At 38.6% G+C, this 27,554-nt stretch overlaps 1 protein-coding gene across 1 annotated transcript; it reads left to right on the top strand.

Annotated features, from left to right (window-relative positions):
• The first annotated feature begins 17,519 nt into the window (after positions 1 to 17,519).
• LOC117923055 (classical arabinogalactan protein 9-like) lies at positions 17,520 to 18,338 on the top strand. The gene is made up of 2 exons (XM_034841309.1): positions 17,520 to 17,984; positions 18,123 to 18,338. The coding sequence occupies exons 1-2, from the start codon at positions 17,520 to 17,522 to the stop codon at positions 18,336 to 18,338; spliced, it is 681 nt and encodes a 226-aa protein (XP_034697200.1).
• The last annotated feature ends 9,216 nt before the right edge of the window (positions 18,339 to 27,554 follow it).

Genomic DNA, 27,554 nt, shown 5'->3' with positions numbered 1-27,554 from the left:
TACATCAAAAGAAGTGGTGTGTCCACATACTCAGACTTTACCACGATTGGGCTAATAACGCCCTCAAGTACATCTCATCATGAGCAACAATAGTAAGTAGTCCAAGAGTAGGGACAAACTGAACATCCTCAACCATCTCAATAGCAAGTACCCTAAACAGATTGAGTGGAGAAGCAATCATTGGCTTAACATCATCGGTAATCTGACTCATGTCTACCATGAGCATCTCGACACTATACTTTTCACGTGGAATAGCCTCATCTATCATGTTTGCAATCTCAACAGATGTCCCATACTCATCAGTCTCCTCTAGGAAATAAAACATCAATAGGCTCGTACGGTTTGGAGACGGATGACTAATCAAAATAGAAGTGGAAGTGCTAGGAGTTCCGTCACTCAACTGCAACTGGTGAACTAGACACTAAAGCTCAGTCTCCTGATCAACACTAAGTCCACTAGTAATCCTCTCTGAATGCATTTATGTCTCTGGTGCCCTCATAAAATAATATGTTAAGCTCATCTTGTATGGGCGAATAAGATAGTCAAATGACATGTGGAACAAACGAGCTCCGAGTCTCTCATTGTGCAGAAGCGCCATGTATCTATAATCGGCATCTGTAGGAACAAAACTGTAGACCCTCAATTTTATCCTCCTAGCACATGTCCTATTAGATACTTGTTCGATACTTTACAGTAGTTCCTTGGTAGCCCATAGCTACTCACATTACTCACCTTTCTTGAGCCACCTCGGAGACTCTGGTTGAGGGATTGCCTAGCCCCTTATTGTGACCCTTGACAGTTTTGATTTAGGCTTAAACTTTTCTTTCTTTTTAAGGATAGTTCTTAGGCAAGTTTAGGTCAGTTAGACAATATCCCAGTCACTTTAAGACACCTAGTTCATTAGGCACCCCCTTAGGCCCACTTAAGCACACTTGGTCCACTTCGTTCGCCCTAGCGCACTAGGACACACCCTAGATCACCTTTAGATGTTTATGCATGGTTTGCATGGTTGCATGACTCGTATTTTCGCATAGTTGCGTGGCTCGTGTTTTTGCATGGTTGCATGACTCATTTTTTATGGTTACATGGCTCGTATGGCTTGCATGTGGTTGATTTTTATTTTTTGTTTTAATTATTTTTTATATTTTTTTCTTTCTATTTTTATCTTTATTTTATTTCTTGCATGAGGAAACGATTGCCATCTATTTGGAGGGAAAATCACCAAAATTTTAGAGAAAGAAAAGTGACAGCTGCATTATTTTATAAAGTTACCTCCACCATGCATATAAGGAAGACACAGCCATAAGGAAAAGGAAGAAGTTGCTGCCCATAGAAGAATATATGGAAATTTCCATACAAAAGGATTTTTTAGAGAGACGCAATCTCAATGGACGGACAAATACATAGAAAGAAATGCGAGATTTTATGATTTTCTAATTGGAGACACGAATAGCAAGGAAATTTGATACCGAGACGCACTAAAAGAAAGGCATGTATCGCATAAAAAAGAAAGAAAAAGAGGGGATTTTCCTCCAGCAGATTTGGGGGGTTTCTTTAGGGAAGGCTATATATATACGTGAGAGGGGAAAAGAAGAGGGGAGGAGATTCTTTGATTGTGAGGGGGTGGAAAGGTGCACAAGAGCAGAAAAAGGGAGATTTCAGCCAAGGTTCTACCAGGTACGCTTCTCGTTCTTTTTATTTATTTTTATTTTGGTATTCCCGTTTACATTCCACTCTAGATTCTCTGGCTGTTTTCGAGAAGTTATTCTTGCTAATTGGAGTGGACATTGAGGGCCACTTTATTTGCGTTGGTGAATCGAAATTTCCTTCAAGCTTGCTCTGTTATGATTCTGTTCTTGATTTCTTAGATTCTTCCTACAAATAGCTGAAACAGAGATTTATGGCTGAGCTTTGATGTTTGTGAAATCTTGATATAATCTTAACTAAGTTTGTCTTAACCTGTTCAATTCTTCAAGCCATTTTGAAAAGCATGAAATGTGACTTATTCTGATTACCCACCCATCATTTTCCTTTTTTTTTTTTTTTTTTTTTCTTTCTTTCTTGGTTTCTTTTTCTACGCTTTTGTATCTACGTTTCTTCCTCTTCTTTACTTTGGTGTTCTCGGTTATGGAGACCATGAGTTTTCCAAGAAAGGTGGAAACTTTATAAAGACTGTGAAGAATGTGGGTTTCTTGTGGGGTTTGGCACATGGTTGCAGTCTGTTGAATCAAATTGGGTATTTCCTTTTCAAGGCAAGAAAGTCGTTAAACCGAGTTCCAGATGTGATTTAGTTGGATGCAGAAGTTGCTTCAATTTTTGGGTTCTCTGTTCGTGGTATTCTGGGTTGGAATCCTAGTGGGATCAGTACAACACATCTTCTCACTGCTACTTTCGCTTGTGTTCCAACAGAAGTGCACGCTGAAGATATTGATGAAGTTGAGTTTAAAATATCTCCAGGTGAGATCGTAGCTGTTATGAAGTAGGTTTAGAGGAACCCATTGAAATTGAAAGATGAGAAACCTTTAGGTTTCAGTGAGTCATTAATTTTAGCATTTTAATAATCCAAGATATGAATAGACAACTCAGATCGAAAGCAAAACATACTCTTGCATTTGATGATGAACTTGACCCTCAGCCAGTTGTTGATGTTAGATCATTGATACATTATGGTAAATCTCATGATGGAAATGCACATTACTTCAGGATCACCCTTTTTGTTGCTGCTATTAGATCCTATTATAGTGAACCTTGCTTGCTTCATGGTGTGGGATAGATGCTATCTAAGGGGGCGGTATAACTGAAGAGTAAATGCTGAAGTGCACAGGAGTAGTATAACAGGGGCAGTTGCAACTTTGAAATAGAGAATGCTGTTTGTCATGAAGCTGAAGCCTTTTTTTTTGGAGACCTTTTCTTTGAGGGTGGTCGGTTTGTAAGATTTGCAGATGAATGTGTTCAAGCCCCTGTTTCAGTCAATCCAACTTCCAATTACTACAATACGCTAGTTCAAGCTGCTTCGGAAGTATTGGGATTTCTAAAAGACTGTGCCTTTTCTCTAGAATGGCACACCTTAGTTTACGAGGATGGTTGTAAAAAGCTTAGATGGAAGCACATGGATATTCTGCTTTCCATACTCAATTGTCAGGGTTGCTATTCCGAAGACAGGATTTCTGACAATATTACAAGTTTACATGAGCAGAGGAAGAATGGATTTTTGAGGAATTTGGTTTGGCTTAAGTTGGTCAATATTTAAGTTATTGAAACTTGACAGCATCATGCTGTGCACTTCCACTACTTAGGACTTTTTTACCCAACTTAGACGGTTGCAGACTTGTTGGCCTTATGGCTCCGAAGATGAGTGCCTGGGAAAGCCTTTTGATATTGATGGTTTGAACTATGACTGTTCAGTGAGCAGAAAATTTTAAAAGAGCAGTACTGTAAGGCCGACGATCATTATATTCTATTTTGGGGAACTTGTAACTCATTATGGACAGTCATTGAATACCCCCTTTAGGGATACATTCATTCAAAGTGAACATGGACCAGAAAAATTTCAAAGTGAGTGTAATGACAAGTATTGTGAGGCACCTCCATGATTAGCAAAAGCTAGAAACTTTTGGGAATTATAAGAATTCATTCGATTGTAGTGAAAAAAATTCTCATGGGAAGACTGAAATTGAGAAACAAGAGCATGAATCTGACCTTGAGATTAATAGTTACGAAGCTGTTAGTTTGACCGAAACGGAAATCAAGTGCCTAAATTATGATTGTCTCTTTGAGTGATTTATTACTACAGATGCAAACAATTCAAAATAACTATGTTCTGTAGTTTCAATTTCAAGAAGCTCAACAGTTGGGGTTGGACTACATAAAAAAAAGCGATGCAACAAGAAACTTCTCATGGAGTCATTCTTGTGACACTACTGATGAGGAGCTCATATCAGTTGCAATGGAAAACTATCAATATTCAAAGCTTCAGCATGGTTCTGAAAGGCTCTTTTATACCAGAAAAGCAATTTCTCTAACTTATCAGGAAAGGCTACGTCGGACTTGTGTGTTAAGATGGAATTATACAAATGTAAAATTAGCTTATGCTTTGCAAAACGGACTGGGGGCAGAACTTTAATAGTAGAACCAGAATTTGTGAGAGATGAAGGTAGACATTGGTCTAGGAGGGTCTAAACAAGGCAGTAGAAATGAAGTCATTGTTATTTCTAAGTGTTTATATTGAGAATCAATATGCAGGGACTGGCTGAATTGGGTTCAGCAAGCATCTAATGCTACTGGAGGTGAGAGTGATGAATGCAGGGTTCTCCCTCAAATGGGTCTTACCGTGTACTGCATTGCTGGAATATTCCACCTTATTCTTCACAAGTTTTCTTTTTCATATTCCAAGAGTCTCAAAAGGGAGAAGAAAATTCGATGCTGATTGGATGCAACTTCATTTTTTTATGAGCTCCGATTTTAGAAACCTAGTTGTGGATGCCAATCTGATCTATTCATGGTGTTCGTCCCGAAAGTGGTTTGGGGAATTTATTCATGGCATAAGAAATGCTATATGTACACATCAGTGTGAAGGTTCTGAAGCTATTGGCAGTCCAAGGGGTTGTAGAATTAGGTCCGGTTTGCAGTAGAGAGTTTATGGTTTTTTTTAAACGGGGCTTTAAATGGTGGGTTTATTGAGAACAATATGCAATGGGTGAATGGACCCAACACTTCTGAATGGTTATTCGTTTGGCACACTATGTAGTGATTCTTCCGAACCCTTACAGCAGCAGTTTGGTCAACATCAGCGACCCCTTATTCAAGGTGATAGATATGGGATGAACGTTGCTGATCCTTCAAGGACTTCAAACTCCTCTAATACTGTAACACCAGTTGGATCAAGGATGGATGCTCAAAATTTGAATCCAGTTGGCTTGCAGTCAATATCCAGAGCCAACTCCACTTTGATGCCCAATCTTTCAAACTTGCACAATGCACAACAGGCTGTGCCAGAATTAGCAAGAGTGTCTATGATGCTTTAGACAATGATCCATCAGAATGGGCAAAGAAGATATTGAAGCACTCTTGGGTTTTCTTGATGGCGTGAAACTTAGAATTGCAAAGTGCTGGTTTAGAATCTGAATCTAGTTGATCTTGGAGGTTCTAAGTACAAGAATAGTCAGTACAACAGTTTGTTTCCTTGAGACGAACAAGGGTACTAATTTCAACATTTGGAAGCATTTGGAAAGAACAAGATTTATCAAGAAATGGCATAGGAGGTGGACGTGCCTAAGTTCTCTGGAACACTTAGAGATGCAATTCAAAATTTCAATCTTGCTGCAATTTATGATGTTGAAGCTACCAACATTTTCGCCAGCCTACAAAAACAAAATTTCAATGTCTGATTTGAACATTGATGAAAAACACATTGCTTTTGCGAAGTTCTCAGAGAAGCACCGATTATTCCTACTATTGGACATGTGCGACATGAAGTCCAATGAAAGGTTGCTCCTCGAAGATGCCATGATTGAAATGAAGATAAATCAACTAGGTAAAAGTTTGATTGATCTTGCTATGTTCGAGACAACTTCCAATGCTAATAGCACGCATCAGGCTGAACCTTTCTCCTTAGAGTCCATTGGGTTGGTGGATTTCGAAAATGATTTTACTACTTATAGTAAATTGAAGCAAGTCAAATCCAGCAATAATGCTGTTGAGAGACAGTGCAAATCAATTAGTTCTTTGAATTTAAATAGCAAAGCTGTAATAAAAGTTCAAATGTCCACTCCTCCTAATCCTTTACCAACTCCAAGCAGTTAATGGAATGTTCAGAATGCAAAAGACAATCCTCTTCTCGGAAATGCAAGTTTCAAGAAATGAGAAACTGTCGACAGAATTGGGCAAGAATCGAGGCTTGCCACTGCCAGTGACTCTAATGACGCTGCTGATTCTGAATTCAGGTTAAAAGATTTAAATTTGAGAGTAAATACAGTGTTTCTCAATTCAACAGAACACACCAGTTGGCTTGCTTAGTTTGACAGAACACATCAGCAAGTTAGCATCTAACAAACATGAATAAGAATTAGTGGGCTCACTTTACCTTGATTGTCCTCTTGTTGATGATCTCCAAGTAAATCAGAGGTAGCAAGTCCAGGTATCAGAAAGAATGAGGTAACTTAGCGATGAGAGCAAGTGAAGAACTTACAGATTGCCCAATTGTTTCCAAGATTACTCACAGTTATGTTCCAGATTCTCAAGAATTCCTTCCACACTATCGAGCTTGTCAGAAAATTGGAGAAATTGTAACAACTTCATACCCTTGCACATAATGAACACCTGCAATTTTTTTTGAACTGAGATGACTCCCCAGAACTCACAGAATTTGTTCTCCCAATTGCAGCAAGAATAGAAAGTCCTACCTTCAAATACGGAATTAGACTCAAAGATTGAAATACGTGGTGGTGTCCAAGTTTGACTTAGAAAATGAAGCAAAGGAGTTAGAGAATTATAAAATAAAACTGCAGTTGGGAAAATCCTGAATTCTGGGATATACAGAAATAGAAGAAATAAAGAAACTGAACCACAACCTCAGACACAAAAAAAAAGAAGACCTGTCAAAGAAAATTGAGATGTTACAAGTAGATCAGTGCACTGACATAGAAGAGCTATTTTTACCTATGATGACTCAATGCTCGCTAATGACATAAATTGAGGAATTAACAACCCGGTGTTATTTCATCTGTTGCAAAGGACCCAAGCAAATTCGCTTGAGTTCCAAGTTTGAGGAGGAAGTAAAGCTGTTAACTTTTGAATATGGGCACGCAGAAAGACTTAAGAAGAAGGAAATTGACTTTATGAATTTTGATTGTGACCTAGGGTTATCTTCAGAAGCTGACTCCAGTTTCAGGGACTTATGCAAGAGGGTTTCAAGAAATGAGGAAGAGCTCAAGAACATAGTGATGCAAAGCACTTAAATGCATGCGAGAGAGCAGAAGGGAAAAATTCAAAGGGAACAACAGTAGCATCTACGACCACCAGCAATGCAAGTCATAATCACATCCTTGGACCGCCTTCTGAAAATGGCCATCCTGGTGTACACTCTCCTCTTCCTCCTACACCCATCGTCTTCATCATGCTTCTACATATTTTAAATTGTGCTTTTCCAAATTGTTTTTATCCAAATAATTCTTACTTTAAAGAAACATCCTTAATCCTTCCTTAAGTAGTAAGATCCAAATTTTAACAAACTCGTTGATGCCATTTTTCTTCTTGGCATGCACTTTCACTATTTTCTTTGACTTTCAACCATTTTCTTGATTTTCCTCAAGCACGAATAAACTTCATGGTTCTAAATAATAGGACTGATTGAATCAATTTGTGCGAAAGCAATTTGGACATTGGTAGGGGGTTCGACATTCTTGATGTCTTCTCTAATATTGATTCAAATGAGGGGATTGTTTGATATTTGGCTGGTTTTAATCATTCTTTATGATATATATGAGAAGCGTTTATACTTTTTATTGAGCTAACCTTGTTTTCCAAAGACGTGTGGATGCTCACTAATTAGGTACGCTCCTTCCACCTTCCAACTATAAAATTCTATGAATGTGCATGTTATCATGACCCATGTCCCCGTTTGATGACATGCTTGATTGTTTTGATGCTTGTTTGATCATCCTTGACAAAAATGCATGTTATGTGTCATATTTTCAAACTAACTTTGATGTCTTTTAATGGCGCTTAAGAAGCGGTTCAGGTACGCACCTTAACTCTCCTTTATTGTGATTTGATCTTGTTTGGCATGATATTTTTTGAAATCACCTTAGTCAACCTAGGTACTCTCAATTAATTAATTAATTGCCCCATTTCCCTTAACTTAGTCAGTAGAGACCTTTTTAGGGCTTAGAGGGGTGCTACCTTCTAGAGGTACCTTCCCAATAAGTAACCTGATCCCCGGACCCAGACTCAGGTTTCTCAAAGACATGCTTTTCCCAAAACTATGGAGTCACTTTTTAGGGTTTTTCTTTCTTGTTTTATTTTCCCTTTAAAATAAAAATAAAATAGGTGGCGACTCCAACTTTTCTAAAATTATTTTTTCACAAATAAAAAGCGAGTCTCATAGATCGAGTGAGAACGCACGTGAAAAATGAGGGTCCACAAAAACTAAGACCGAAAGGAGTATCATGATCAACTGTGGCAATAAATTCTCTAGAGCCATGCTGACGACGCCCCAAACCTAAGCCAGGTAAGAAAGACATAGATTTCATCATATCCAAAACCACTGTACTACCATACTCATTAAAAGAAAGTGCCACATGATCTCTACAGAATTGCTTGACCTCCACAATCTGTATCTCATCAAAGGTGAAGTCAGTCAGAAATAGGTCATCGTTGCCATGACTAATCTCCAATACTAGCTCTCAAGTAGAATAAGTGTCCACAAAAGACTATATAGTAATGACTTTGCCCTCGTGTATAAACTTCACCTTCTGATGAAGGGAAGATGACAAATGATTACTACTCAAAAAGTGCTCTTTTATAGCTTGAAATTAACTGTTTTAAACACTTTTGAGTAATAGTTAATAATTTTGAACTCAATTGGCACATTAAGGAACCTAGCAAGGGTTAATAATCAGTTTTTGGCTAGTTTTGGTGTTTTTGGTAGCTTTTTTATCATTGAAACAAGCAAAGAATGAAGGAGAATTTTGTGCAATCCATGACAATGCAAGTTTTGGAGCACTTCATAGCCCTTTGCCAAGCTAATAAGAGATGCAAGGAAGAAAACTAGAGAAAGAAATCCAACATGTAGCAATTTCGCATGTCTATGCGAAATCAAGAGGAGGAGCAGTTGCAGGACTGAGTGAAGGACAATTTCGCACACCTTGCGAAACCACACCATACGAAATTTTGTATGGTCTGCGAAATCTTCCTGTGTACCGACCCCGTTAGATTTTTATCTCCAGATTTTTGTGTAAATTACTATTTTCTCCTTGTAATCAACCAATGATATGATTTCTTAGTTAGGAACTATAAAGGGGGGTTGGAAAGACCTCTCTCTATATATATATATATATCTTTTTGTACAATCTTAAAGAGAGACGACACTTGTAATTCCCATAGGAAGAAATATACAGAGCCCTTGGTTCGCCCTTCCTTCTCATTTTGTTTTCATTTTTCTTTCTAGCCAAGCAACCTCTGAGGATGATTTCTCAGGGGATGAGTGGCTAAGTTTTACGTTTCTTGGAGTGATGGAAACTAGGTGAAGGACCCGGATGCAAAGGTGGGAGTTTTCCTTGCTTTAAATGAAGGTAGTTGTTAACCATTAATGGTTTTTATTTCAAGGTTTAACTTTAAATCCCTTAGAATCACCTTGAATGACCAATACTTGGTAAGCTTTCCGGATTCTATGGATGCTTATTGCTATATCCATGGATGTCCATTAGTTATCAAGTACGAGCCATTGGAAGGTGGTTCAAGGTGAGAATCACCTTGAATGGCCAATACTTGGTAAGCTTTCCAGATTATATGAATGCTTATTGCTAAATCCATGGATGTTCATTAGTTATCAAGTACGAGCCATTGGAAGGTGGTTCAAGGTGAGAGTCTTTAGTGTTTGAAGCCATTAATGGGAAGCAACTGCCATTTTTTATGAACCCTTTGGATCAAATCTTAATTGCTAAATACAAAACCGGTTCGGGAGATAACCATCCTTTATGTTATTGTCCCTAATGCAAGGAGAAGATCCGAAATCTCCCTCTTTGCCTAAGGAACCCGATCCTAGTGACCTAAAGCTCCAAGAGACATTCTCTTTGTAGTTAACTTCAATTTCTATTTTTACTTAACTTAAAATCAACTTTTTCAACCACAATTCCATTTTCTTTAAAAGCTAATTTTCATAAGGAAAAGCACCATTTCATTACCTTCACTAAAGTCACTTGTACGAAGAAAACCCATCCCTGTGGACGATTCTAGAGCCATTATACTATAGTAGCCATGCTACCCTAGTGTAAGGTGATTTAGGTTGTATAAATTTTGTTGATAACACCTGTCTGGTGCAAGAATCAAATGGTGTCGCTGCTAGGGATGAATCAAATGGCGCCGTTGCCGGGGATGGTGCCAAAGTACATTGACATTACTTTTGGTGAACACTTGTGATCTTCATCACAAGTTTGGTGATTTTTCTTTTACTAATTCTTTTTTCTTTGTCTCTATTTTAGCTCATCTTTTATTTAGTTTTTAGCTAACTTTAACCTTTTCTTAGAATTGTATTTCTTTTGTTTTCTTTGTTTTTGTTTCAATGATCTCTAGTTGTGCATGCCCTATTGGATAAGAGATATTGAGGGAAGACTTGTGAAGATTGAAACTCCTCAAGAAACTGAGTTGGAAGTGTGCTTGAACATCATGGATGTTCCACCTAAAGACCAGAATAGCCAACATGGTCAAGAGGATAATTTCAATGCATACTGATCCATGAGGGACCGCATGCATCCACCTCGTATGAGTGCACCTTCATGCATAATGCCTCCCATTAAGCAGCTAGTAATCCGACCTCACATTGTGCTACTCCTACTTTCCATGGGATGGAAAGTAAGAATCCCTACTCGCATATTAAGGAATTTGAGGAGGTTTGTAATACATTCCAAGAAGGAGGAGCTTCAATTGACTTGATGAGGCTCAAGTTGTTTCCTTTCACCTTGAATGATAAGGCCAAGATTTAGCTCAATTCTCTAAGGACAAGGAGTATCCGAACTTGGACTGATTTACAAGCCGAGTTTCTGAAGAAGTTCTTCCCTACTCATAAGACCAATGGTTTGAAAAGACAAATTTCGAACTTCTCAACTAAAGAGAATGAGAAATTATATGAGTGTTGGGAGAGGTACATGGAAGCTATAAATGCTTGTCCTCACCATGGTTTTGACACATGGCTCTTAGTGAGCTATTTTTACGATGGTATGTCTTCTTCAATGAAGCAACTTCTAGAAACTATGTGTGGAGGAGACTTCATGAGTAAGAATCCGGAGGAAGCCATGGACTTTTTGAGTTATGTGGTTAAAGTTTCAAGAGGATGGGATGAACCAAACACTAGAGAGGTGGGAAGAATGAAGTCTCAACCTAATGCTAAGGGTGGGATGTATGTTTTTAATGAAGACATTGACATGAAAGCAAAGGTTGTAGCTTTGGCAAGGAGATTGGAAGAGCTAGAAATGAAGAAGGTACAAAAAGTGCAAGCCATTTGTGAGACATCAGTGCAAGCTATGCCTTGTTCCATTTGTCAATCTTATGAGCACTTAGTGGAGGAGTGTCCTACCATTCCAACAGTGAGAGAGATGTTTGGTGATCAAGCAAATGTTATTGATCAATTCAAGCCCAATAACAATGCTTCATATGGCAACACCTACAATTCAAATTGGGGAAACCATCCAAATTTCTCTTGGAACCCAGAGTCACCTCAGTACACACAACCTACTCAAGCACCTCAGCAAACCTTGAATCTTGAACAAGCTATTGTGAACCATAGCAAGGTTGTGGGAGACTTTATGGGATATCAGAAGTCCATCAATGCTCAACTGAATTAAAAAATTGACAATGTGGAGAGTACATTGAACAAAATGATGGATGAGATGCAAAATGATCTGTCTCAAAAGATAGACAATGTCCAATATGCAATCTCAAGGCTTACCAACCTTAACACAATGCAAGAGAAAGGAAAGTTTTCTTCTTAACCTCATCAAAATCCCAAGGGTATCCATGAAGTGGAGGCTCAAGAGGGAGAATCTTCAAAGGTGAGGGAAGTCAAAGCAGTTATCACCTTGAGGAGTGGTAAAGAGGTTGATCAGCCCACATCCAAGCCAAAGCATGATGAAAAGAGTGTAGTAGAAAAAGAAAAGAGTGAGAAAATTAAAGGAAAAAAAAAAGAAGAGAAAAGTACAAAGAAAGATGACCATGATAACAGTGTGGATGAAGAACCCAAGAGGATAGTCATCAAGGAAGATATGATGAAGAAACACATGCCTCCACCTTTCCCCCAAGCTTTGCATCACAAAAAGGGAACCAATAATGCATCAGAAAATTTTGAAGTGTTGAGGCAAGTGAAAGTCAATATCCCTTTACTAGACATGATCAAACAAGTGCCGACATATGCAAAATTCTTGAAGGACTTGTGCACTGTAAAGAGAGGGTTTAATGTGAACAAGAAAACCTTCTTGACTGAGCAAATGAGTGCCATCATACAGTGCAAGTCTCCAGTGAAGTACAAAGATCTGGGCTGCCCTACCATCTCAGTGAGTATTGGAGGGACTTGTGTAGAGAAAGCTTTTTTGGACTTGGGAATTTGCTACCCTATTCTATCTACAAGCAGTTGGGACTTGGAGAGTTAAAGCCAACATCCATCACTCTATCTCTGGCAGATAGATCAGTGAAGATTCCAAGAGGGATGATCGAAGATGTCTTGGTTCAAGTTGACAAATTCTACTATCCAGTGGATTTTGTTGTTCTTGATACGGATCCAGTTGTCAAAGGAACTAATTATGTTCCTATCATCCTAGGAAGACCATTCCTAGCTGCATCAAATGCAATCATCAATTGTAGGAATGAAGTCATGCAACTCACGTTTGGTAACATGACATTAGAGCTCAACATCTTCCATTTGTGCAAGAAGCATATCCGTCTGGAAGAAGAAGAAGGTCCAGAGGAAGTGTCCATGATTAACATTTTAGTGGGGGAGCATTGTGATCAGAGAATGCAGGAGGATTTGATTGAGAGTCTTGGGGATCTTGATGAAGGGTTACTTGAACCCTCATATTTGCTTTCTACCCTGTCTCCATGGAGGAGGAGAGAATAAATTCTACCCTTATTTAATGAGGATGAGACACAAAGAGCTGCTAAGGAGGAGCCCCCAAAGCTTATTCTTAAGCCATTACCCACAGAGTTGAAGTATGCATACTTGGAAGAAGACAAGCAGTGCCCTATTGTTATATCTTCAGCTCTTACCATTCATCAGGAGGATTATCTACTTGAAGTCCTTTGAAGATGTAAGAAGGCAATAGGGTGACAAATTTCTGATTTGAAAGGGATCAGCCCTTTAGTCTGCACCAATCATATTTACATAGAGGATGAAGCTAAGCCAGTTCGTCAACCTCAGAGAAGGTTGAACCCTCACATGCAAGAGGTGGTGTGAGCTGAAGTTCTTAAGCTGCTTCAAGTCGGTATTATCTACCCATATCAGATAGCCCATGGGTGAGTCATACTCAAGTTGTGCCAAAGAAGTTTGGGATCATGGTGGTGCAAAATGATAAGGGAGAAGATGTCTCTACACGCCTCACTACAGGTTGAAGGGTGTGTATCGATTACAGGAGATTGAATGCAGTGACAAGGAAGGACCATTTCCCGTTGTCCTTTATTGATAAGGTGCTTAAGAGGGTCTCTGGGCATTTTTTTTTTTTTTGTTTATTTGATGGTTACTTCGGGTACTTTCAGATAGAAATTGAAGTTGAAGACCAGAAGAAGACCACTTTCATGTGCCCATTTGGCACCTATGCATACAGGAGAATGTCTTTTAGCTTATGCAATGCACCTGCAACTTTCCAAAGATGCATGTTAAGCATTTTCAATGATATGGTGGAGCGTATTATGGAAGTCTTTATGGATGATATCACCATATATGGAAGTGCATTTGATGAATGCTTGGTCAACTTAGAAGCCGTTTCTGAACCGATGCATTGAGAAAGACTTAGTGCTTAACTGGGAAAAGTGTCATTTCATGGTATAACAAGGGATTGTCCTTGGGCACATCATCTCCAAGCAAGACATTGAAGTTGACAAAGCAAAGTTTGAACTCATTGTCAAGTTGCCATCCCCAACAAATGTCAAAGGAGTAAGGCAATTCCTTGGCCATGTCGGGTTCTATAGGAGGTTTATCAAGGATTTCTCTAAACTTGCAAGGCCTCTTTGTGAACTATTGGTGAAGGATGCTAAATTCATATGGGATGATAGATGCCAAAGGAGTTTTGAAGAATTGAAACTATTTCTGACAACCGCACCAATAGTGAGGGCTCCCAACTGGCAACTGCCCTTTGAGGTAATGTGTGATGCCAGTGACTTTGCCATAAGAGCTGTTCTTGGGCAAAGAGAAGATGGAAAACCCTATGTGATCTATTACGCGAGCAAGACATTGAATGAGGCGCAAAGAAATTACACAACCACCGAGAAAGAATTATTAGCTGTAGTTTTTGCCTTGGATAAGTTTCGTGCTTACTTGGTGGGGTCCTTCATTGTGGTTTTCACTACTCACTCTGCTTTGAAGTATCTGTTGACTAAGCAAGATACTAAAGCAAGGCTGATTAGATGGATCCTCTTGCTTTAAGAGTTCAATCTCCAGATTAAAGACAAGAAAGGTGTGGAGAATGTGGTAGCAGACCACATTTCAAGGCTAGTTATTGCACATAATTCCCATGGTTTGCCCATCAATGATGATTTTTCAGAGGAGTCTCTCATGTTGGTGGAAGTTATTCCTTGGTATGCTCACATTGCTAACTACCTAGTCATAGGAGAAGTTCCAAGTAAGTGGAAAACACAAGATAAGAAGTACTTCTTTGCAAAAATTCATGCCTACTATTGGGAAGAGCCATTTCTATTCAAGTATTGTGCGGATTAGATAATAAGGAAGTGTGTTCCTGAAGAAGAGCAACAGAGGATCCTCAGTCATTGCCATGAAAATGCATGTGGAGGCCACTTTGCTTCTCAGAAGACAACCATGAGGGTGTTGCAATCGGGTTTCTGTTGGCCATCACTTTTCAAAGATACCTACACCATGTGCAAGAGTTGTGATTGATGCCAAAGGGTTGGGAAGTTGACACGCAGGAACATGATGCCTTTGAACCCCATTTCGATAGTTGATCTTTTTTATGTTTGGGGCATTGACTTCATGAGACCATTCCCTATGTCTTTTGGCTACTCTTACATCTTGGTGGGAGTAGATTATGTTTCTAAGTGGGTTGAGGCAGTCCCATGCAAGCACAATGACCATAGAGTGGTTCTCAAGTTTCTCAAGAAGAACATCTTCTCAAGATTTGGGGTGGCCAAAACCATAATTAGTGATGGGGGTACTCATTTTTGCTACAAGCCTTTTGAAACTCTCCTAGCCAAGTATGAGGTGAAGCATAAGGTAGCTACACCTTACCACCCTCAAACTAGTGGGCAAGTTGAGTTAGTAAATCGGGAGATTAAAAACATATTGATGAAGGTGGTGAACACGAACAGAAAATATTGGTTTGTCAAGCTCCTTGATTCACTATGGACATATAGAACAGCTTACAAGATCATTCTTGGGATGTCTCCTTATCACTTAGTCTATGGCAAAGCATGCCATCTCCTTGTGGAATTGGAATACAAGGCTTGATGGGCAATCAAGAAGCTCAACATGAATTTGAGCAGAACTGGGATGAAGAGGTTCTTAGACCTCAATGAGTTGGAGGAATTGAGAAATGATGCCTACATCAATTCAAAAATTGCAAAAGAGAGATTGAAAAGGTAGCATGATTAGTTGGTTTCCCGTAAAGATTTTCAAAAGGGACAAAGAGTCTTGCTCTATGACTATAAGCTCCACATCTTTCCGGGTAAGTTGAAATCAAAGTGGATAGGTCCTTTTACCATTCACAAAGTGCGTTCAAATGGAGTAGTGGAACTACTCAACTCCAACAGCACCAGTAGCTTCAAAATGAATAGCCACCGTCTCAAACCCTTTATGGAGTTTTTTTCTCGTAACAAGGAGGAATTCATCCTCTTTGATCCACATCAAGCTTGACAAGACTAGTTTTTGAATGAACTTAGTCTTTCTAAAGACTATCAAGTCCATATCTTTTTGTTTTATTTTTTGTTTGAGAGTTTTCTTGTTTTGTTACTTGTTTTGATTTTGATTTCTCGCTTTAATTTCATTTTGGTTTGATTTAACTTAGGTTTTTTATTATCAATTTCAGGGGGGACTTTAAAGCAAATGAGCATGTCCTTAAAGATTCTTGGTAGAGGAAAAACCCTGAAGAAAAAAAATATCCAAAGCATTTCGCACATCCTTGTGAAAATTTCACAGGGTCTGCGAAACCCTCCTCAAAGTAAGGTCAGCTACTGCCAGTTTTGAGCCCTTTAAATTCCATTTCGCACACCCAACACCAGTTCGCACACTGTGCAAAAATCTAAGGGGCCTGTGAACCCATTTCGCACACCCAACACCAGTTCGCACACTGTACGAAAATCTAAAGGGGTCTACGAACCCATTTCGCACACCTAACACTGTGCAAAATTTCGCACACCATGCGAAATTTTGCATGGTCTGCGATACGCCCTTGCGAATTTATTTTTAAATACCTCCCGAACCCTAACTCCCTCATTTTCCCCTATTTCTCAAGCACCCTCCCATTGCAAATCTCTTTACCACGTTGTGGCCTCTTCATAGTGTCACCTCATGCCTCTGCTTTGGTTCCACCCTCTGTTCACACGCCCCCTCTTGCATCTCACTCCATCACTTTCCCATTTGACACCCCCCTTCGAGCACGGACCCGAGGCCCTTTTCTTCATTTCCATATGGCACGAACCTGAGGGGCCCTTGCTGCCCCTTCGCAGAGTCGCACTCCAAGGCAGAAAACCTCCTCTGCTCAGGTGCCTCGTGATTCGCAGCCTCAGAAGGCTACCACAAAGGCCTCGTAGATTCTCTTTTCTGATGGTGGAGCGCCCACTAGTCCATCTTCTTCTGCTCCTCGGTGCCGATATGAGACTAGGAGACCTACTACACAAGGGGCGACTGCTTCATGCCCTTAGAGTTTATTGCGGCATCCTCCTGCCAAGAGGGCCAGGACTTTAGGCCCAAGCGAGTCATCTAGAGCTCCACAGCCTGAGCCTCCTGTAGCTACACATGCTCGAGCTCCTGCAGATTCTGAGTTTCCTTCCGACATGTCGCCGGGGTCTATTATTAGACACCCAATGCTCATAGCACTGCCCATTAAGGGCAACTCAGATTGCGAATCAAGACTTTTCCACTCGAAGTTCTATTTTGATCAGGAAGCCTTCCGACAGAAGCCTGAGCTCCAAGACTCTTATGGCCTACTGCAGAAGTACTATCTTAAGCGGCTTATGACTCCTCGTGAGTTCTTTTATCCTAGAGTAGCATTAGACTTTTACCAGTCTATGACTACTCGTGGCGTCCCGAGTCCTACCTCGATTCACTTCATCATTGATGGATGTCATGGTATCCTCGAGGCTAGAGATATTGTAGAGGATCTACAGATTCTTTTCGAGCCAGTTGATCCATCTGCTTTCCGCCGGTGGTCCATAGTATCTCAGAGGGACATGGTCCGCATTTTATCCAGGGGGACCTCTCCAGATTCGATCCTTCTTCGAAAGAAGCTTCAACCTGGATGCTCATCATAAATGTGGTGTTACGCTCCAACCTCTTTCCCCTACAACATTCGATATAGAGGCGAAGAACTATCTTGGATGTTTTGTTCCGCATATCAGAGGGCTTCTACTTTGGTCCGCACCACTTGATCATGGCCTCCCTCGTCCACTTTGAGGAGAAGGTCCATAGGAAGAAGCTTCAGAGGGCGAACACCATTCCATTGCTATTCCCAAGGTTGCTTTGCCAGATCCTGGAGCATATGGGTTTTCCTACTGAGCCTCAGCACGAGCGTCGCCGCATTTGTCGAGAGCGATTCACTCTTGACAAATGGAATCAGTTGGCGGGCTATTTTGCATTTCCAGGAGCCCATCCCATGGTAGCACCTCCAGAGCCTCCACAAACGGAGCAAACAAAGTCTACTCTAGTATCTATAAAGCAGGGCGAGCTTCCGACAAAGACTATACCACCTGCCCCTGCATCACCTACTTCAGCACCACCAGTGCCCATGCCTGAGGCTGTTTCTGCTGCTCCCCCTATGACTCCTACTGTTCCACCTGTTGCTCCTACTACATCCGAGCCTTCCATCACCATCTCTGCTTCGGAGTTTCGCGGCCTTGTAGCTACATTGTAGACATTGTCCACCACACACGCTGCTCTCTTCCAACAAATGGCTGAGATGCGTTTCCAACAAAACCAATAGACTACTATACTTCGCTAGATCTAGCAGCACCTGGGTCTTCTGCTTCCACCTCAGCCTAACCTTTCTGCATTATCAGAGCCTTTAGCTCCAGTTGAGGATACTATTCCAACTGAGGACACTACCACAGCAGAGGTCCAGATGTTGCCACCTCAGGAGGCCACCACAGATGCCATTGCTTCAGTTGATCCTCAGGATGAGCCTCAGACAGTTGACACAATCACAACTACACCTGAGGATGCATCATCTCCACCTGAGGCTCCCACTATTTGATCATATGACATCTCTTTATCTTATTGTATTTACATATTATATTAGTGGAGATTGTTCCTTGTTTTGATGCTTTATATTCTAAGATTGGATGTATTACCTGATGATATCTCATATTGTACTTTCTCAAATTAATATATAGACATCATTTTTTATATTACTTGGCATTTTTCGATTCCCTCTACTCATTACTCTTTTGTTTTTTTACTCATGTGATTTCTCCTATACGACTCAGACTCCATTTCACTCAAGAGGTACCATTTCCTCCCTTTATCTTCAATTGCTCTTGACACATTGAGGGCAATGTTGATCTTGGTTGGGGGGAGAGTTGAGAAAAGAAGTATTGTTAATAATGCTAGGTTAATTTGTTAATTTAGTTACTTTTTGCTTAATTTTAAAAGTTTTTACTCTACTCTCTATGGTTATTAAGGAAAAATTCTCAAAATGAAATGGGAAAAATTGAGTTCTTGTCTTTTTACTTGAATCTTAGAGTTTGTTTTATGCTTATTGAGGTTGATGAATTATTGAAACTCCTATTGAATTCAACCTTATTTCTTTCACTTTAATCTTACCACACACTGTGTACATTAGGCTCCAGTTATAAGATGAAAAACTATCTCACCTCCTGAACTTAGGAAAATTTTGACTTGGTACCTTTAACCTAGTTTTAATAGTGTTAGGACACCTTATAAAAGGCCAATGAGCCTTAAAGAAAAAAAGAGGAACAAAGTGTTTCACTTGCCTTAAAACCCGAGCAAGGTCCGAGGGGTATACGGTGAAAGTCTTTAAAACCCGGTGCCCTAAGCCTTTATTGGTTAGGAGTCACCGACCTCAATGCTCGTTACAAGGGTGAATAGGTGGAGTTTAACATATTGTAGATGCTTGGGTATTGAATTTCAATCTCAAAAATCCTGGGTGAAATCTAAGGGGTTAGTGGTCGAAAGATCCTTAAAGGTTGATGCCCTAAACCTTGATTGGTTGGGAGTCATCGATGGATCCCCGTTACATGGACACTTTAGAAAACAATACCTTTAGCATTGTACTCCTACAATGAAAAAAATTGTGAAATAAAAGAGGTGTGTTCTTAGCCTATTGGAGGTTGGTCAGTTTCCTAAGGTTTGAGAAAGAACTAGGTTGGGGGGAGAGAATAGTTCGACATACTATAATCGGAAACTAATAAGCCTAACACTTAGATTTTTGTGGAAAAGTAAGGATTGGACCTTTGGGAGTGGAAATTCTTTTGATGCTTAAATTTTCATAATGCCTACTCTTTATAAATTGTGATTAAGCAAGATATTTGATGACCCTTGTTGAAGGTTGGGTTTTGCCTATTTGATGTTCCATGAGAGTGTATGATCCGCATCATGCCACTTGAAAATTTTTTGGAGTGATTAGCATGATTTTGTAAATTATTTTACTGTCTATTTTTCTTTATCTCTCATTCATTGCTAAGGAACTAGCAATGTGTTGACTGGGGAGAGTGATTACTACTCAAAAAGTGCTCTTTTATAGCTTGAAATTAACCGTTTTAAAGACTTTTGAGCAGTAGTTAATACTTTTTAACTCAATTGGCACATTAAGGAACCTAACAAGGGTTACTAATAAGTTTTGGCTAGTTTTGATGTTTTTGGTAGCTTTTTTATCATTGAAACAAGCAAAGAATGAGGGAGAATTTTGTGCAATCCATGACAATGCAAGTTGAAGCTCAAATACATGAAGAATCCGAGTTTTGGAGCTCTTTATAGCCCTTTTCCAAGCTCGGCAATAGGTTGCCAAGCCAATCAAAGATGCAAGGAATAAAACCAGAGGAAGAAATCCAACATGTAGCAATTTCGCATAACATGCGAAATCAAAAGGAGGAGCAGTTGTAGGACTGAGTGAAGGACAATTTCGCACAACCTACGAAACCACACCATGCGAAATTTCGTATGGTCTGCGAAATGTTCCTGTTCACCGACTCCGTTAGATTTTTATCTCCAGATTTTTGTGTAAATTACTATTTTCTCCTTGTAATCAACCAATGATAGGATTTCTTGGTTAGGAACTATAAAGGGGGGTTGGAAATACCTCTCTCTCTCTCTCTCTCTCTCTCTCTCTCTCTATATATATATATATATATATATATATATATATATATATATATATATATATATATATATATATATATATATATATATATATATATATCTTTTTGTAAAATCTTAAAGAGAGAGGACACTTGTAATTCCCGTAGGAAGAAATATACAAAGCCCTTGCTCTGCCTTTCCTTTTCATTTTGTTTTCATTTTTCTTTCTAGTCAAACAACCTTTGAGGATGATTTCTCAGAGGATGAGTGGCTAAGTTTTACGTTTCTTGGAGTGATGGAAACTAGGTGAAGGACCCAGATGCAAAGGTGAGAGTTTTTCTTGCTTTAAATGAAGGTAGTTGTTAACCATTAATGGTTTTTATTTCAAGGTTTAACTTTAAATATCTTATAATCACCTTGAATGGCCAATACTTGGTAAGCTTTCCGGATTCTATGGATGCTTATTGCTAGATCCATGGATGTCCATTAGTTATCAAGTACGAGCCATTGGAAGGTGGTTCAAGGTGAGAATCACCTTGAATGGCCAATACTTGGTAAGCTTTCCAGATTATATGGATGCTTATTGCTAGATCCATGGATGTTTATTAGTTATCAAGTACGAGCCATTGGAAGGTGGTTCAAGGTGAGGGTCTTTAGTGTTTGAAGCCATTAATGGGAAGCAACTACCATTTTTTATGAACCCTTTGGATCAAATCTTAATTGCTAAATACAAAACCGGTTCGGGAAATAACCATCCTTTATGTTATTGTCCCCAATGCGAGGAGAAAATCCGAAATCTCCCCATTTGCCTAAGGAACCCGATCCTAGTGACCTAAAGCTCCAAGAGACATTATCTTTGTAGTTAACTTCAATTGCTATTTTTGCTTAACTTAAAATCAACTTTTTTCAACCACAATTCCATTTTCTTTAAAAGCTAATTTTCATAAGGAAAAGCACCATTTCATTACCTTCACTAAAGTCACTTGTACGAAGAAAACCCATCCTTGTGGACGATCTTAGAGCCATTATACTATAGTAGCCATGTTACCCTAGTGTAAGGTGATTTAGGTTGTATAAATTTTGTTGATAACACCCGTCTGGCGCAAGAATCAAATGGCGCCGTTGCTGGGGATGAATCAATATAGCTCCTACTCTATGGATCCAAGGCCGACCTAGTAACAGGTTAAAGGATGTGGAAATCCTCAAAACCTAAAATAAAGCAGGGAATGTGATTGGGCCTATCTGTAAGTCCAATGTCAACGTACCCAAAACCTTTCTACGTGTACTGTCATAGGCTCGATTTGTCTGAGAATATGGCTCAAAGTCTGAAAGTCCGAAGTCGAAAGCGACTGTTGTAGCTAGCGGGCAAACGTTTAGGGTAGAGCCATTATCTAGAAGGATAGATGGAACTCAATGCCTAGAAAAACTAATAAAAATGTAGAGAGATAGAGTATGGTCAGAACCCTCAGAGGGTAAATCATCAGCAGAAAAGACAATGCATATGACCCTATCAACTATCAACATATGGATTGATCCCTTAGGGAAAGTAAATGTCTCAACTCATATCTGACTTAATGCCCTTTCCAGTGTCTCTCGATGAGATGTAGATAATGCCAAAAGACTCCAAATGGATATGCGGGTCTAAGTGCTCTAGAGCTGCCTTAAAATCTCATCATCCTCTCGTCTGATCTCCTCTCGAGTGGCATCACTCTCTAAAGGTTTGGCAGCTGTGGGAGGCTATTGTCGTACTACCCTACTTCCATAGATGATGTATTGGACATCCTAAGTAACCATCTTAACAAGATCTTGACTCAATATAAATGGAGACCGAATGCTATAGCATGGGCGAATCAACGACCCAGCCGTAGTTAACCACATTGGTAGTGTGTCATGAACCAATCTAAATGGTGCAGACGCATGTGGGTCTAAGATCACTCCATCAACCACATAGTTCTCATCCACTACTATAAGGTCTGGCTCAGAATCATCCCAACTCAACATGTGAATGCGATCACCTGACTCAGTGAAATCCATGAAATGTGTGTCGTCGATCGGTGAAGAGACTACATGTGAAGTATGAACTAGTAGAGGGTTAGTGGTTATACTTGGTTGAACCAAGTGAACCAAACCTTGATTTTCAAGTCTTTGATGGTGTGCCTCAAAGCAGTATAATGATCAATCTCATGTCCTAGCCCTTGATGATATGCACAGTGCAGATCCATCCTAAACTATGGCAGAATAGGTTGAGGCAATGGCTTAGGAGCAAGAAGCATCAGTAATCCAATATCAGTGAGCTTCCGAAGAGCCTGGATCAATGACATACCCAATTGTGAAAATTGTTTAGGTGTCCTCAAAGTAAATGGAGCAAACGCTTGTGGAGCCTTGGGTCTAGGGTATAAAGCTGGAGATCTTTTTGTGATTTGTGCTGCATAACATGGTTGTATTAGAGTAAGGTATGAAATTGGAGGCCTCTCTGTGCCCGATACCACATAACGCGATTGTACTAGTGTGAGAGATGGGTAAGTCTAATCATACGGCTGAGGAAGTGCTCATGGCCTACATTAATGAGGTGAATAAGCAGGCTGTGGAATTGGCTGATGACGCCTGAGAGGCCTTTGACTAGTAGAAGTAATAGTGCCCACATTTGACCTCTGTCCTCTAACTAGTTTCTTCCACTTAGCATCAACAAGGGAAGAATCAGACCATAACCCTCTCAAAATGTCATCCTCCACGTCATATAGTGCTGAAATAAGAAATCCAAAGTCCGTAAAAGGTACTTCGACCATATGTTTAGCAATCTCGGGCTGTAGACTCCTCAAAATCATCTTATCTGGTCTCTCTCTAATGGTCTATCAATAATCTCTGCTATCTTCCCCAACCAACGGGAGATGAATGAAGAAATGGACTTATCTGATCTCTGTCTCAAAGCCTCTAGCTCTCTCCTCGACACATCTACAACAATGTTAAACAAAAACTATCACAAAAACTCCTAAGCTAGGTCATCTCATGTCTTACGTCGCGAGGACTCCAAAGATGCAAACCAACGCTGGGCTACGCCACTCAGAGATAAAGGAAAAATGGTAATCATTAGCGACTCGTCTAACCCATGGGCCCTCATCACAGTATTGTAGAGTCGAAGATGAATGCAAGGACAACCAACGCCCGTGTACCTCTCAATATCAGACATCCTGAACTTGGCCAGTAGATTGGCTACTAGTGTACTATCAAGATCATCCCAAACAACTGAACTGTCAAATACTCTCAACTGCCTAATACGTTGCTCGATACGATCCATGCTTGCATGAGTATCCTCAGGGACTGTGGTGTGTATTGTTGTAAGTGGAACGACCTCAGAGAGAGCTAAGCACTTTCAACTAGAGACCCAATGAGGAAGTACTGGATCCGAACTGTAACTAAAGAGGCTCTGAAGGCCCTTAGATGCACCCACATGTAGGAAAAAAAGTCATAGTTGAAGGATCTAAGGTTCAACCTACAAGGTTAAGGTGGATATAAAAGGGAATGGTGGACTTTAAAAGATCTTTAGCATAAGCGATCGTACCCTCCAGTGGTACGCAACCCACTGCACGCCTCTGAAGAGACGGGGCACTTCCATGCAAGATGGTCATCACCTCCACACATGCATTACCTTATCATCCCAAGGGGTTTCCTATAGTGAAAGCTCTCACAATTCTCAACACTCAATAGTCAACTAAAGTGCATAGTGAGCGGTGTGAGTGCATCCGAAAAACCTATGAAGCTAAAGTAGAAAATGAAACACATTAGTCACACAAATATTTGTGAAACCTAGCTTTAGGCTATACAGGTCTTCAAAGATAGAACTCCAATCAGCATCAGTATGTCCACCTCCTCCAGAATGTTCCCAAACATCGATATAACTCGTCGCTAAACCCTATTCCTAATTTCTAGCTCGGTCAGAGAAACAAGTACACACATGGCTTCACACTTGCAAATGTAAGAATCGAAAGGAAAGAAATGACCGAAACTAAAGGGTTGGAGGTAAGAGGATAGATGTCCGACCCACATGGATAAGTAACATGCAATCACATAAGAGCAGACTAGTCATGCAACAGGTAGTCAAGCAAAGCACATGTATATCATCCATGTCTACACATAAGCTAAATGAGAATATGACAATCAAGATGAATAACAACAAGGATAGTATGCTCAAATATGATCAAGATAATATACAAACAAGAGAATTAACACTAAGACAAACATGATATACAACAATGCAAACATACATGCCAAAGTAAGCAGGATAATCATGGCAAGAGCAGAATCAATATGTTAAGACAAGCAAACGGATCAATCAATATCATCACCATGTCAATGTCGCAAATGGATATAACAATCAATCATCGAAAATTGCCACATCAAAATCCTCAATGTGCTATGATCACTAAGGCATAGAGAAGCGTAAAGGGAAGGTATTCATCAACCAACTAAACAAATGCCACATTTGCCTTAACTTAAGTTCAAGCTTGACCCTCAATTTCCCTAGTGGAGTCGCCATTTTGTGGACCCAATATTTCGCATGATGTGTTCCCACTTGACGACGATATTCGTTTTTTATTTATTTGAAATTTTTTTTTGAAAAGAGTTGGAGTTGCCACTTATTTTTGTTTTATTTTTAAATGGAAAAAAAATAAGAAACAAAACCCTAAGTGTGACTCCTTATTTGGAAAAATAGGTTTGTGAAAAACTAAGTCGGGTCCAAGGGTCAGGTTACCTATTGGGAAGGTACAATAAAAAATCATAGCACCCCTCTAAGTCCCTAAAAATAGGTATCTACTAAATAAGATGAGACAAATGCAACAATTGATAAGGAAATCAATATATACTAATGAAATGATCAAATAATAAAAGGAATCATGCATGAGAATAAGCAAAGTGGGAGTGAAATCGTACCTTAGTAGCAAGTCATAGTGTACTGGGAGGCTTTGATCTTTGCTTTTACTCTCGGCAATCCCAAAAAAAAAAAAAAAAAAAATCCCTTTTACTCTGGTTTTCTCTTCTTGATCCCCCCTTAACTGGTACCCACTCCATTTCTCCGCTTAGCTTACTATTATTTTCCTCTAAAAACCCCCTGCTCTTGCTTCCCAAAACCTAAATCTCAGAAAAACTTCCTCTCCTATCTTCAACTTCCCTTCCCCTTGTTTTTCTTTTGCTTTGTTTTTTTTTCTTTTGTCCTTGCTCTCACCCCTAAAAATTGAATCTTGGAAAAACTCCTCTTATCCTCATATCCCCCTTCCCCTGTTTTTCTTCTCTTGCAAGCTTCTACTCGTTTCACTGCTCACTCTTCAGCAAAAGGGTCTCCATCTTCAACCACCATCATGGCAAGGTGGTACCATTCTTTGCCACACATCCCATGCATGCAACTCTTATGGAAGTCGTCCCTTACTCCCTTCTATAGAGATGCCCAACTCTTCCCAGGTGGCCAACAAGTGGTGAGAAAAATCCCTTGATCCATAAAAGGGTCTACAACTATATATTAGTAATCTATTTTTTTTGTAAAGTATCCAACCACATATTAATTAGTAATTGATTATTTTAATTTTTAAAAATCTCATTATATATTTATTTATTTATAATTATTAATTACTAATTTTCCAAAAATGATTAGTTATAAATTATGCCAAAAAAGTAGTAACAGAAGTAGCTACTAGTTTGTTAAGAATTTATTTATTTTTTATTTATTTATTTTTATACTTGTATAGATTTTAAATAAAATTTTTATTTTATGTTTAAAATTCCTTACTTTAAATTTTCAATTTTTATTTTTAGTCTATTTTTTAATCTATAAATTTTATTTTTTAATTTTTAATTTTAATTTCTAAAAATTAAATATTATTTAATATTAAAAAATAAAAAATACATTATATATTAATAATATATTATATACATAAAAAAGTTTTTTTGTAAAGTATCCAACTTAATTAATAATTGATTATTTTATTTTTAAATAATCTCATTATGCATTTATTATCTTTAATTATTAATTACTAATATTCCAAAAGTAGTTAGTTATTAAGAACAAAATAATAAATTATACCATAAAAATAGTAGCTATTGTAGCTACTTATTTGTTAAGTTTTTATTTTTATTTTAAATTACTTGTATGGATTTTTTTAGTAAATATTTAGTTTATATTTTAAATTTTCAATTCTTATTTTTAGTCTAATTTTTAATCTATAATCTCTAATTTTTAATTTCTAAATTTTTAAAAATAAAAAATGCACTATATATTAGTAATATATTATATACATAAAAAGTCTTTTTGCAAAGTATTCAACCACATCTTATTTAATAATTTATTATTTTATTTTAAAATAATCTCATTATGTATTTATTATTTTTAATTTTTAATTACTAATTTTCCAAAACTAATTAATTATTAAGAATAAAATCATAAATTATGCTACAAAAGTAGTAACCATTGTAGTATACTTGTATACATTTTCTAATAAAATATTTAATTTATGATTTTAATTTCTTACTTTAAATTTTCAAGTTTTATTTTCAGTCTAATTTTTAATTTATAAATTCTAATTTTTAAATTTTAAATTTTTAAAATTTAAAATAATAAAAAACCCATGGCATAATGAAGAGCATTTAATGTGTTGAATTGTAGCAGCATGTTACTGTGGTTTCGTTTAAGAGATGAGACAAGAGCATGGTGCAGGGTGTCCTTTGTGAAATGAAATGAAAAGAAAGGAGGATGAAAAAAGAAAAAAAAAATCTCATGCCTCACCCACTCTCCTAACATTGCAACTTTGAAAAAGGAAAGAGAATGGATATGAATTTCAATGATTTGGTCACTTAGACATTGATGTAGAAGTTGTTAATGACAATGTTTTGATCTTGAAGAACATGAATGATAATGATCACGACTTCGTATATGATGACATTGGGGAAGAAGATGAAACACTAGATGATTATGCTAATGAGGGTGAAAAATGGCTTTCAAGTGATAGTGAAAGCAGAAATGATTAAAGAGACTCGTATGCTATCTTTTATTTATTTTATTATATGTTGATCATCTGAGTCGTTTTTATTACTTAAAACTTATAATTTTGGGGCTCTCATCTAAGGACATACATTTATGCCCCAATTTAATCTAAACCAAGTTCTT

This window comes from Vitis riparia, chromosome 10 (assembly GCF_004353265.1).
Source record: "Vitis riparia cultivar Riparia Gloire de Montpellier isolate 1030 chromosome 10, EGFV_Vit.rip_1.0, whole genome shotgun sequence".
NCBI classification, from domain to species: Eukaryota; Viridiplantae; Streptophyta; class Magnoliopsida; order Vitales; family Vitaceae; genus Vitis; species Vitis riparia.
Note: the sequence above shows the minus strand (reverse complement) of the source record. Positions and strands in the feature narration are given on the sequence as shown.